The following is a 12,612-nucleotide window of genomic DNA, read 5'->3' on the forward strand; positions in this document are numbered from 1 at the left end:
AGAAGTTAAGGCTACATTGTTTATGTCAGCCAAGAATTTTAATAGGGTCTCTAATCTAAACAATTTGGTTATAAATGTAATGAGCTTTGTCATATCCTGTGAATTATCCAAGTTCCTAGCTGGCCCTTAAACTTTTGTGGGGCTTTATTTTTGTTTTGTGTTTTTAGGCGCTGTATAATCGACTCGTTCCTTTAGTGAATGGTGTTCGAGAGTTTTCAAGCATTCAACTTGCTCGGCTGAAAGTAAGTTTCCAGCTGGTGGCTGGCTCTTCAACAAGAAAATGTCCTAGAAACAAATCAGAAAAGTTGTCCACGCCAGCAATTTTGAACTTGATTTGGGTTTTCAGACACTCTTTGGGGCGTTAAACTCTAGAGACAGAGCAATATAACCGAGAGAGAATAGAAGGAGAAGCCTGAGACACGGCTACACCAAAGGGCAAGCGGACAGATTAGTTCCTCTTTGAAGGTCTCTGTTCCTTCGGCTGTAAACCGGGAGGACTGCTTTGTAGGTGTGGAGCATCGTAGTCAACTGACAGATCAAATTTCCAAGAGTCCTTCTCTTGTATTCTTGGATTTCTAGGAAATAAGTTCTGGCTTCTGTAAATGTATCTCTATAAGTTTTTGTTGCAGCAAGATGCCACGGTCGTGCGAGTGGAAGTAATCTTAACTCTTATCCGTCTTATCGTTTATTTCCTGGTGCTATTTGCTGCTGTCCTGGGAATCCCATGGATTCCCCCTTGCTCTTTTCAGAGACTAAAAGCTAACTTAATGGTATAAGTTACAGGCATTGGTTGGTAATAATCGATTTTAAAAATTCACCCCCTTGGGGTGCCTGGGTGACTCCGTCGGTTAAGCATCCGACTTCGGCTCAGGTCATGATCTCGCAGTGAGTTCAAGCCCCACGTCAGGCTCTGTGCTGACAGCTCCCTTGAGATCACGACCTGAGCTGAAATCTAGAGTTGGACACTTAATTGACTGAGCCACCCAGGTGCCCCTGCATTTTGCCTTCTCTTCCTTCCAAAATTGATCACGTTGTTTTTCGTCTTCATCATTAGAAACTGGGAATAAATAAGACTGATCCAAGTACGCTGACGGAGGAGGAAATAAGTAAATTCGCCCGTCTCAACATCGAGCCCTCCACCATCACGTGGCAGCGAGGTTCGTGCCGGTTGTGGGGTCGGGGATGAGGTCTGCTCCAGCTGAAGCTCGTAACCCACTTCCACGAGCACATGGTGTCATTTCCTCCCCTTGTCCTCCCAGCTCATGTTCTGGGATCCCTCTGTTTGTCCCAAGCCGTTATTTCCTCATCCTCACCCTCGCCTTCTGTTCAGGAGGAAGCGTCATGCTCCTTCATGACTGGCTCTACCCCATCCGCTCCCCCTAACACATGTCCAAGGAAAATTTCCTCGTTTCTCTCCTCCGTGGTAGTACCGGGTGATGATCCCCAAGGTGTCTCCGAAGGGTGAGTTGGTCCGTATTCCCGGTCCTTCTGTGTGTTCTTCTCAGACCTGCCCACTCACTTTCCTCATTTCTTCCCACTTCCAGAACATTTTTATCAGATGCCTGATTGATTGCAAGCGCCTTTTCATAAACGTTCTTGCGTCAACTTCTTTCTCCCAGTTAATTAAGTAGGCTCATAGTGTAGAGATGTTCTGTCCCTTCCTGACTCAGAAGCCCCCGTGGTGTGTGATAAAATCCTGTGTGGGGTACAATCGCCATCACACCGCTTGGCCTGAAGCACTATCACAGTGTGGCCCCATACGCTTTTGCTCCCTGTCTGCTTTCGAGACAGCCTCTTCCTTCTGCCTGTCCTTGGCCGGCCATCCCCACCCCATCTCCTTGCCTAGACCCTTCCAGACACAGCCCAGGTCCGCCCCTTCCCAAAGCTTCTCTTCTGGGAATCCATTCGCCCAGTTCATTAACAGTTTAGTGTTTTCCCACAAACCGTGGGGTAGAGAGAAAAAGACCAGAAACTGAGTCTTGGCTTCACCATTTATGAGCCGTGCAACCTCGGTTCTCTTCTCTGTAAAATGGAGTAATAATACCGGCGTCTGCCTTGCACGGCTCCACTGCAAAATGAGAGTGGTTTGCAAACCCTACAGCACCACCCAAAAGTAATCCATAGGGAATAGTTGTATGATGTAGCTGTCTGTGTCTTTGTCTCCCAAACTAAAGGAGAGTAACATCGTTTCGGAAATTCAAAAAATGTTTTGTTAATAAAACCAATAACATTATCAAGATTTCGGAGATGTCTAGAAAGAAAGAAACATCTTACCATACTAATAACAATACTATTCAGTTTTTTTGTGCATCTGGATTTTGTGTATAACTCTAACTTAGGTGTGTAGGTTTTAGATCCTACTGTCTTATTTATTTGCGTTTATTTATTTATTTTGAGAGAGAGAATGTGCATGCATGCGTGCGGTGGGGGTGGGGTAGAGGGGCGGAGAGAGAGGGAGAAAGAGAATCCCAAGTAGTGTCCATGCTGTCAGTATGGAGCCCCACTTGGGGCTCGATCTCATGAATCGTGAGATCATGACCTGGGCCAAAACCGAGAGTCAGACACTTAACCACCTGAGCCACCCAGGTGCCCCCTCCCACCAGCTTCATTTATATCGTAAGTAGCATGTTCCATTCAGTTAGCTCTTTGTTGTAATGGTAATTTTAAATGGACCTAGGATATGCCTTTGTAGATGAACCATAATTTATTATTTAACAGACCAACAGCAGTTTTAATAATGGATATGAATATTATCAACATTTTATTGGGAAGCCTGCTAACTTTTTTTTTAATAATGGAAGTGACGACTTCAAAAAGTTATTCCAGATAATACTAGAATTATATTATTGTTCCTGGCACTAAAGTGAAGAAAATATTATTGATATAGGTAAGCCACTTGGGTTGAAGGAGTTTAGAACGACATTTGCTGAGTAGTTTGACTCTTATTCTCATGAATTAATATAAAAAAGATGGAACTCTTTATCAAATGACTTGAGGACATTTTATATAGCGTTTTGTTTTGTTTCGTTTTTTTAGAAGGCAATATAGGATTTGACCTAGAAACAGCACAACCCTGGTGATGAGCTTAGGTCCTCATATGATTTGAGAACTAGAGAGGGACACTCAGGGACCACATGGGCTGAACACTCTTTGCAGACTATATGAACGTCGCGGATTTCATGGCCAGCCCTTCCCTTTGCGCTCAGTGTAAGAAGTGTAAGTGGTAGGTCTTTGATCCTGTGCCTCACATCAGAGGCTTATAGGCCTCATTGCCTGGCACAGGACCGGACCAGAGCCAACAGACTATTCCAGAAACAATTAACATCAACAGAAGAAGCAGTAAGCATCGAGCCACTTTGTGGTTCCTAGAGCAGCGGGAGCCCTTGCCCCTCTGATCATCGTCCCCCACGCCAACCTCACCTGGGGCCTACAATCTTCCCTTCTCCCTGTCTCATTGGTTCGTCCATCTCCTGGCCATTAGACCAAGGTCCTGCACGCCTCAGTTATCCTCAGCGAAGCAACATCAGCTTGTTGGTTCCCGACGCTGTCCCAACAGCCTCGCAGGGAATCATGACAGTTGTTCTGCCGAAGGCAAAATAGTGGCCCTGCGCCTTGTACCACCCAGAACGGGAGCCAACTGTTGGTGGTGCTAGAATTATATTATAAGTAAGTTAGGCACCCTCTGGATGTTCTTCAAGACCTACTACGGTAGTGCTAAAGGGACCCTTCGGACCCACACTCGCTCGTACCCTCCTCTTCTCCCCTGTGCCCTTAAAAGCCCCCGATCCCCCGATCAGAGATTGATGTCTTCTTCATCTTTGCATCCCGGGATGGCACCTGGCACAAGATTGGCCGAGTAAATATTCCTGGAGTGAATAAATGGGTTTCTCAGTCCACCTTTAGTTCTATATTATTTAGAGGCCAGGAATCCTCAGGATTCCTTTCTGGTCTCTGTCTTGTGTGTCGGTTTTTAATCTTCACGTTTCTTAACGTGCTGCAGTGCGTGTGGGTGTGCAAATTTGTGTTCAGGTCCCTGCTTCGGGTTCGGTTGCTTGTATCCCCAGGAGTGCAGTTGCTGGGTCACAGGGTGGGTCAGCGCTTAACCCTTTCAGAGACTTCATTGGCCGCTTCTGGTGATGCCGGTGTCGGTGTAAAATGTGACCACTTCAGAAATGCTTTTCCTTTACTGGCTGGTCGAAAACTGGCACCCCACCCTCACCAACCCCCTGACACACGCTATCACGTCATCTCTGTTTTCTTCTGAAGGCGCTTACCACCGGCCGGTATTTTCTGGCTTACCCGATCCTTCCCTGGGTCTACCCACCGGGAGGTCAAGCTGTCTCTTGCTCCCTGCCGCTCCCTTGGCACTCACAATGGCTCCAGACACACACACGGGGCAGCCAGTCCCTCCTTGTTGATTGAATATGCTTTTTTTTCTTTTTCAGTATTGGACACAAATGACCGATTTCTACGAAAAATGACGATTGGGCAGGCGCCCACAGAGAAGGGGTATTCCCGGCAGGTACGTGGCGTTTCTCCGTGGGACCGGCTCTGTTCTTCCTAGGTTGGTTTACACTGACCCAGAAGCTGGTTCTCTGCTGTTCTCTTCTCGGTCCGCCGCCTGCTGTGGCCTGGGGGGGTTCTCATCCTTTCAAGGTGTTGCTTCCTCAGCAGGACCCGGAGAGAATCAGGAGATGGAAAGGCCCCCGGTATTTTCTTACCAGCCTTTTCCTGTGTCATTGTAGTTGTTTGTCACCCCGGGAAGAGCCACTCAGGGTGTCCCTTGAAAATAAATTTTTACATGTTTTGCGGCAAATTTGCCAAGTTAATGCTACATCCGCATAACAACTGGCGAAAAGAAAATCCCAAACACATGACTCAAGGTTCGGAAACCAAAGGACAAACACCTCGTTATTTGGTTTCATAGCCTGAAGTGTTTTTTAAGGACAGTGTCTTACTGCCCAAGTGCAGAAGGTGTTGAAGGTGAATTACGATGTTTATCTTCATTTTATTAGATCTCCAGTGTGGAGAGGGATGCTTGGGGAACATGAAATCGTTCTGCAATTTCTCAGGCCCAGCAAGCCTTTTTCGTTTTTTGTGTGGGGTTTTGTTTTTTTACGTATAATAAACTTTATATTTTAAGATGGTGTTAGATTTATGGCCTTTACATTGTCAGATTTTTATTAGGGAAAAAATAGTCACTTTTACTACAGTATTCAGTTGTCATACTTAATAGACTTTTGGACCTTTTGAAATATTTTGAATTAAATAGCTAATATGCGGATTGAATCAAGACCGGCTAAGCCCGTGCACCTTCCCCCCCTCCACCCCCCAGACTCTTCTGCATCCTAGAACTCACACACATGAACCGATTTCCAACATGCTGGAAAACCAGAACCAGTGCCATATAATTTCAGGAAGCTTCCGAAAGATAGGAAGACATTCATTCATTCATGTTCATGTATGTATATACACACAAAGAGCGGAAGCTAGCAACATTACACCGACCTCTGACATGAATTACTTCTGTAAAGAGGGTTGGGAATGAGGGGCCCAGTAAGGAAGTCCTCTCACGTTTCCTCTGTGTACTTCTGTACTGTAACCAGTACTGGAGAGATGGGAGGTTAACCACGGCCGTGGTTTGAACGCCTGGTGTCTTTAGCTCGTTACATGCGTTTACGCATCTATCTGGTTTGCAGATGGGAAAAGCAGGCATATAATGTCCAGTGACTTGCTCAAGGTTATATCTCATTGCTTTATGCATACCTATTTTTAAATCAAAAGGGATTACATTTAAGAGCTTTAACTGGGTTTTTTTAAGCCATAAGTTTCTATTGATATATTTTTATGTTAATAAAGGTAGATCTATATTATCATTTTGGAATGGCTGTGTGATATCGCACCTTGTGGACGTAGTGTAATCAGTTCAGCCAGTTCCCTGTTAATGGCCACGTAGGGTGTTTACGATGTCGGGCTGTCATAAGCTGTAGGAACACACACACATATTTGTGTGCCTTGTCTGATGACGTCCTTAGGACAGACTCCCAGATCTGTAATTGGGGAGTCAAAGAAGAAGCAGATTTCCCACGATGATACACATTTCTATCCACGTTACCTTCCGGAAAAGCCGTGTTGATTCACATACTTCCAATATTGCGTATTGTTCTTTGTTTGAATTTGTGAAAAACAATAAAAATCTCTTCATTTAATTTTGAAATACTTTCTTTGCAAAACGGAAATGAGCATAGGTACTACATTCAGCCGATACAATGAATAAGAATAGTATTTAAGTTGGGGTGTCTAGGTGGCTCAGGCAGTTAAGCGTCGCACTTTGGCCCAGGTCATGATCTCACAGTTGGTGAGTTTGAGACCCGCATCAGGCTGTGCCCAGCACAGAGACTGCTTGGGATTCTCTCTCTTCTCTCTCTCTCTCTCTCTCTCTCACCCTCCCCTACTTGTGCTTCCACTCTCTCTCTCAAAATAAATAAGCTTTGCTTTTTTTTTTTTAACATTTATTTATTTATTTTTGAGACAGAGACAGAGCATGAGCATAAACTTTCTTTTAAAAAAGTATTTTTTATATTTATTTAAAATTTTTTTCAATGTTTCTTTATTTTTGAGAGAAAGGGAGACAGCGAGCTGGGAGGGGGAGAGAAAGAGGAAGACACAGAATCCGAAGCGGGCTCCAGGCTCTGAGCTGTCAGCACAGAGCCCGACACGGGGCTGGAACCCACGAACCATGAGATCGTGACCTGAGCCAAAGTTGGTTGCTTCACTGACTGAGCCACCGACTCGTCTCAAAAAGAGAATATTTAAATTGACCCAGTTCCAGTGGCTGAATTTTGAGGAAGGCATGTTCTTTGTTTCTCTTTTAGTTCATTTTTAATGTTCTTCAAGGCGCAAAACCTTGAAATTATAATGATTACAAACGAAGAGCTTATATGTCATAAATTCTACTTATTATTACATAGTTAATATTATAAGAGTATCTCTAGTCTTATGTTTTATAAAGAAAGCCTCAGAATTTTCAGGCGTGTTTTATATGCACTGTTTATAATGGAATGGTGGTATAGAGAATCCTGAGTATGATACAGTGAAAAGTCACTGATTGGGTTGGGTTATATTGGATTATATATAGTTTGGATTGGGTTATATTGAAAATGTGATAATTGGGGCGCCTAGGTGGCTCAGTCGGTTGGGCGTCCGACTTCGGCTCGGGTCATGATCTCGTGGTCCGTGAGTTCGAGCCCCGCGTCGGGCTCTCTGCTGACAGCTCAGAGCCTGGAGCCTGTTTCCGATTCTGTGTCTCCCTCTCTCTCTGACCCTCCCCCGTTCATGCTCTGTCTCTCTCTGTCCCAAAAATAGATAAACATTAAAAAAAAAAAAGTGATAATTGAACATATTTGTGTTTGACTTTCAAGTACTATTTTTTCAGTACCTCAGTGACTAGTGAAATCTCAACCTGGAAGTATCCAGAAAGCTCCTTATTTCCCTTCATTTCCTTTCTTGTCAGTGAAGGAAATGGACAATAACATGTCTCATAGGGTGACCCCGCCAGGGCACAGCCATTTTCTCCTCGTGTAAGCTTGAATTTGTCTGGCTCACATGGCCCCTCAGGAAGAAGAGAATTCAGGTGGAGTCTAATGAAGTGATTTTTGTCCAGTAGGTTGGACTATAAAGAGGAGGAAGGCACGTTCCTTGTTTCTCTTTTAGTTCCTGTTGGCCTATGTCCAGCCTGGAGTGAGATCCAGAAGAGGGACTAGGAAAGCCCAGGAACATTTCACAGAAACTAGCTGCTGTCCAGCGTTCGTTGCTGGGTGCTTCAAGGTCTGATGTGGCCAAGCCCTTGTGGGCAGCTGAAAATTGACTGTGTCACCTTTTGACTTGGTGTCCACATTGCTGTGTGAAGCTCTAACTCTGGAAAACTGGCCTCAGAACCATCTTGCGCTGTCTGCCCCTCAGCTCTTTGCTGGACAAATGCCACCCCCTTGACACACCAATGAATGACAGTGGAGGCGGTCGGCAGGTATTTATTTAGCAAATAGGTATTGACTGCCCGCTGGGTTTCACACCCAGTCCTCCATGCTGCAGACCCAGGAGTAAAGCCTCCCCAGGGGTCTTGCCTTCATGGCACTACTTCCCGAGGTGGAGAGACAGCCATCAGACAGGCAGTCACATTAATCATTGGTTACAAATCTGAGACATGCTACAAAAGCAGACCACATGGTGCCATGGGCAGGAGCAGCAGGGGCCTAGCCAGGCTGAGTCCTACTCAGCAAAACAAATGAAAGAACAGTTGTGGCCACAGTAGGGAGCGCACCCTAGGGAGCACCAAGCACAAGACTGTACATGTTTCTAGACACTCCAGTTACTTGTGAATGGAAGATGGGCCCATTGAGGATAGACCCCCAGGAAGATGGGCCCGTTGAGGATAGACCCCCAGGAAGATGGGCCCGTTGAGGATAGACCCCCCCAGGGAGATGGACCCGTTGAAGATAGACCCCCAGGAAGATGGGTCCATGGAGGATAGACCCCCAGGAAGATGGGTCCATGGAGGATAGACCCCCAGGAAGATGGGCCCATTGAGGATAGACCCCTAGGAAGATGGGCCCATTGAGGAATGACCCCCAGGAAGATGGGCCCGTTGAGGATACACCCCCAGGAAGATGGGTCCGTTGAGGATAGACCCCCCAGGGAGATGGGCCCATGGAGGATAGACCCCCAGGAAGATGGGCCCATGGAGGATAGACCCCCAGGAAGATGGGCCCATGGAGGATAGACCCCCAGGAAGATGGGCCCATGGAGGATAGACCTCTAGGAAGATGGGCCCATGGAGGATAGACCCCCAGGAAGATGGGCCCATGGAGGATAGACCCCCAGGAAGATGGGCCCATGGAGGATAGACCCCCAGGAGGATGGGCCCATGGAGGATAGACCCCCAGAAAGTTTGGCCCATGGAGGATAGACCCCCAGGCCTGCGGGAGCCTACTTACTGCAATATGGCTACTTGTACAAATGGCCATCCACATGACATGGTCAGTGAGCAGTACTTCTGCTTTTCAGGCACAATTTGACATCGCAGTGGCCAGCGAGATCATGGCAGTGCTGGCCTTGACCGACAGCCTCGCGGACATGAAGGAGCGGCTGGGAAGAATGGTGGTGGCCAGTGACAAAAATGGGCAACCCGTGACAGCAGAAGATTTGGTGAGTATGTCCGTCTCAGGAACTCAGGAGAGCTGGCCGTGTCCCTGTGGTAGATTCAAGAGAATGAGGGTTTTCTTCTTAGCAGCGTGTGTCAAGGAAATTCAGATGATTTCTGCAGACACATTTGTCCCTCACCAGCCTGTTTGTCATGCGGCAATGTGTTTGTACCTCTCTGCAGCCAAAGCACATGAAATTTATCTCCTAAGCTTTTCCTGATAGTTGCCTGTCCTGATCTCTGCTCCCTGGCTGGGGTGGGGCCGCCTCCTGTTAGCTCTCGGCTTTTTTACCAAGGGTGATCTGTGCCAGCTTTAAATCGAGGACAAATCGCCTTTCAAAAGACTAAGAAGTAAGCGGCTCCCCCTTCACGAAAGGGAAGCCAGGGACGCCTGGGTGGCTCAGTCAGTTAAGCATCTAGCTCTTGATGGCATCTCAGGTCACGATCACACGGTCATGAGATCGAGCCCCGCCTCGGGCTCCGCGCGCTGAGCGTGAAGCGTGCTTGGGATTCTTTCTCTGACCCTCCCCCCCGCTCGTTCTTTCTCTCTCTCAAAATAAATAAACATTTAAAAAAACCAAAAAAGAAAGGTGAAGTGAAAATTGGCCCTGGCTTCTTAACCCTGTGCCTTACATTTGGGCGTCACATCGTAACACCGGATCTTGCCTCAATCAGTCTTCCCCATCTCGCTCCCTTTTGAGTTCAGTGCTGCTTTTTGAGCTTCCGTGGTGTCCTGGCCCATCACTGTCTCTTGCTGGGCTTCCTCTCATTTGGCGTGCTCATCTCTCTTCCTCTTCGGAATCACCACCTTTTCTGGGAACTTAAACCCCATTGGTGGCATAGCTGTTTCATGTGCCTGGACCTGTTTCGAAGTGCGTAGGGTATGACACAGGCGTTTGGAAAGCCGTTCCACGCCCCAAACTTCAGCTGACTTTCCCACATCCGGGTCACATACCATGATGGCAGCTGGATGCTCCCTGGCAGTTGGAAACCAGTTGTGGGAGGAAAGAGGCAAATTAGTATTTTATTAATTCCAGGCGCTTCGGATGTAATTGGAATCCTTTGCCAAAAGTTACTTTTTGGCTGCTTCTGAGAACCTGACTGACTCATCACATAGGTCTTGTCAATCAAATATTAAATATGTCAATTAAATTAAATGTGTTTTTATCAGCAGTCCCTGGGATGCTTAGAATAAAGCTTAATGAGAAAACCCAAATCCAGGTTGCTGTAAAGGTGTTGTATTTTTGAAACTGAGCCTGGGTGGCTCAGTCGGCCAAGCATCCGACTGTTGATTTTGGCTCAAGTCATGATCTCGTGTGAGATCGAGCCCCTTATCAGGCTTTGTGCTGTCAGCGTGAAGCCTGCTTGGGATTCTCTCTCTCTCTCTCTCTCTCTCTCTCTCTCTCTCTCTCTCTCCTGTCTCTCTCTCTGTTCCCCTCCCACTTTTTTTTTTTTAATTATCAATATCTTGTAAACTGTGTAAGCTAAACATATTATGGTTTCTGTATCAATATATTTCTTTGTTCGTAATATTGGGTATTAATAAATATGTACCAAGAATAGTTTGGAACTTAATCTGGAAATATTGTTTCCCTAGATTTATTTTGTGTGTGTGTGATACAAGTCTCAGATCTGGAAATAAATCCAAAGTTGACTCTTTGGGGTCATCTTTTGCCTTCCTTGTTCATAAAAAGCACCTATTTCTTCCAATTGTGTTTCATCAACCTGGAACTACCAATAGTTAGTCTTTCATAAAAAATTAAGGAAGGATTTTTAGAGCATCTATCTTTTCATTTCACTATTTTATAGCTTTTTTTAAACACATTTTTTTAACGTTTATTCATTTTTGAGAGACAGAGAGCACGAGCGGGGGGAGGGGCACAGAGAGAGAGAGAGAGGGAGACACAGGATCCGAAGCAGGCTCCAGGCTGAGCTGTCAGCACAGAGCCCAACGCAGGGCTCGAACTCACGGACCGAGAGATCATGACCTGAGCCCAAGTTGGACGCCTAACCGAGTGAGCCACCCAGGCACCCCTGTTTTATAACTTTTTATATACTTTGCTCTTGGTCAAAAGGATTTATGTATTGCCATGAGAATTGGAATAAATGGCTTCTGGAAGTTTCTCATAAGACGATCGCTTCTGCCATCCTCTGGAGGAATGTGTCCACACTCTGTCCCCCCGGACTCAGCAAACAGACCAGAGCTGCTCTCTTTGCTTGGGCTCGATGACAGTCAGTGCGTTGGGCGCAACAAGATAAGAGGCATCACCGACGCAGAGGGAGAATGTAATGGACTCACGTATTTTGAAAAGAGGAAGATCAGCTAGATTCTGATGCATTGAGATATGTTTCGTGGCATTTTTATCTTTCACGGGCGACATCGCCATGCATTTACTCCTGTCGTAGCCTTACAATCACGGACGAGTGTTTTGAAGGCATCTGCCCAGTGTCTGTAGAAGAGGTGGAAGGGTTTGGTTTTGTTTTGTTTTGTTTTGTTTTGTTTTGTTTTGTTTTGTTTTATTTCTCTAAAGCTCCCTCTGTGGCCTTCTTTGGCACACTTTTCCGGTTGTTCTCACATTTCTTCCCTGTTTCTCCCTTCTCCCGTCTTTTCCAGGAATGGGGAAGGCGATACAGTAGGGGCCTCACCCAGAGCTTTGTAGGACTGGGAGGGGGCAGTAGCCACATTTTATTCACAGGCGGCATCAACTCTGTTCCGGGAAGACAGGCAGCATGAGAGATGGAAAAGCAGAAGCCTTCCAAATGTAGTTTTCTGAGTGCCTCTGGCTCTGCGGGATGAAACACTGGGAAACCAAGTGTTCGTTGGTTGGTTTGAGAAAAATGGGTGCTTTAGGACATTCCCCTTTATCCTTCTCCATTCCCACTCAGTAAATAGCCTTATTGTCATACTTTATCTGATTTCTTCAGGCAAGAGTATAATCTCTGATAATGAGAAAATAACGTGTGTAATTGTCACAAGATACTTCTAGGCAGACTGAAAGATCTGCTGTATGGCAAGCCTCTTAAACACCATCAAGGAAGGCGTTTGTTTGTTTGTTTGTTTGTTTTATTTATTTATTTATTTTTTTAAATTTTTTTTTTTTTCAACGTTTATTTATTTCTGGGACAGAGAGAGACAGAGCATGAACGGGGGAGGCGCAGAGAGAGAGGGAGACACAGAATCGGAAACAGGCTCCAGGCTCTGAGCCATCAGCCCAGAGCCCGACGCGGGGCTCGAACTCACGGACCGCGAGATCGTGACCTGGCTGAAGTCGGATGCTTAACCGACTACGCCACCCAGGCGCCCCTGTTTGTTTGTTTTTTTTTTAAAAAAAGCAGGGACTGCTACTTCTCCATCACTTCACATCTCAGAATGGTTGACATGCATTCAGGTGGGGGAGAGAAGGATACGGCCG

The 12,612-nt window shown here is 46.1% G+C and overlaps 1 protein-coding gene across 1 annotated transcript in view; it reads left to right on the forward strand.

Moving 5' to 3' along the window:
* Positions 1 to 12,612, forward strand: part of MTHFD1L (methylenetetrahydrofolate dehydrogenase (NADP+ dependent) 1 like) — a 187,606-nt gene that overhangs the window by 56,848 nt on the left and 118,146 nt on the right. Inside the window, 4 exon segments of the mRNA XM_043592612.1 lie at positions 168 to 242; positions 1,055 to 1,157; positions 4,446 to 4,522; positions 9,064 to 9,204. Of these exon segments, the coding sequence (XP_043448547.1) occupies positions 168 to 242; positions 1,055 to 1,157; positions 4,446 to 4,522; positions 9,064 to 9,204 (396 nt within the window).

This window comes from Prionailurus bengalensis, chromosome B2, assembly GCF_016509475.1.
Source record: "Prionailurus bengalensis isolate Pbe53 chromosome B2, Fcat_Pben_1.1_paternal_pri, whole genome shotgun sequence".
In the NCBI taxonomy this organism is placed as follows: Eukaryota; Metazoa; Chordata; class Mammalia; order Carnivora; family Felidae; genus Prionailurus; species Prionailurus bengalensis.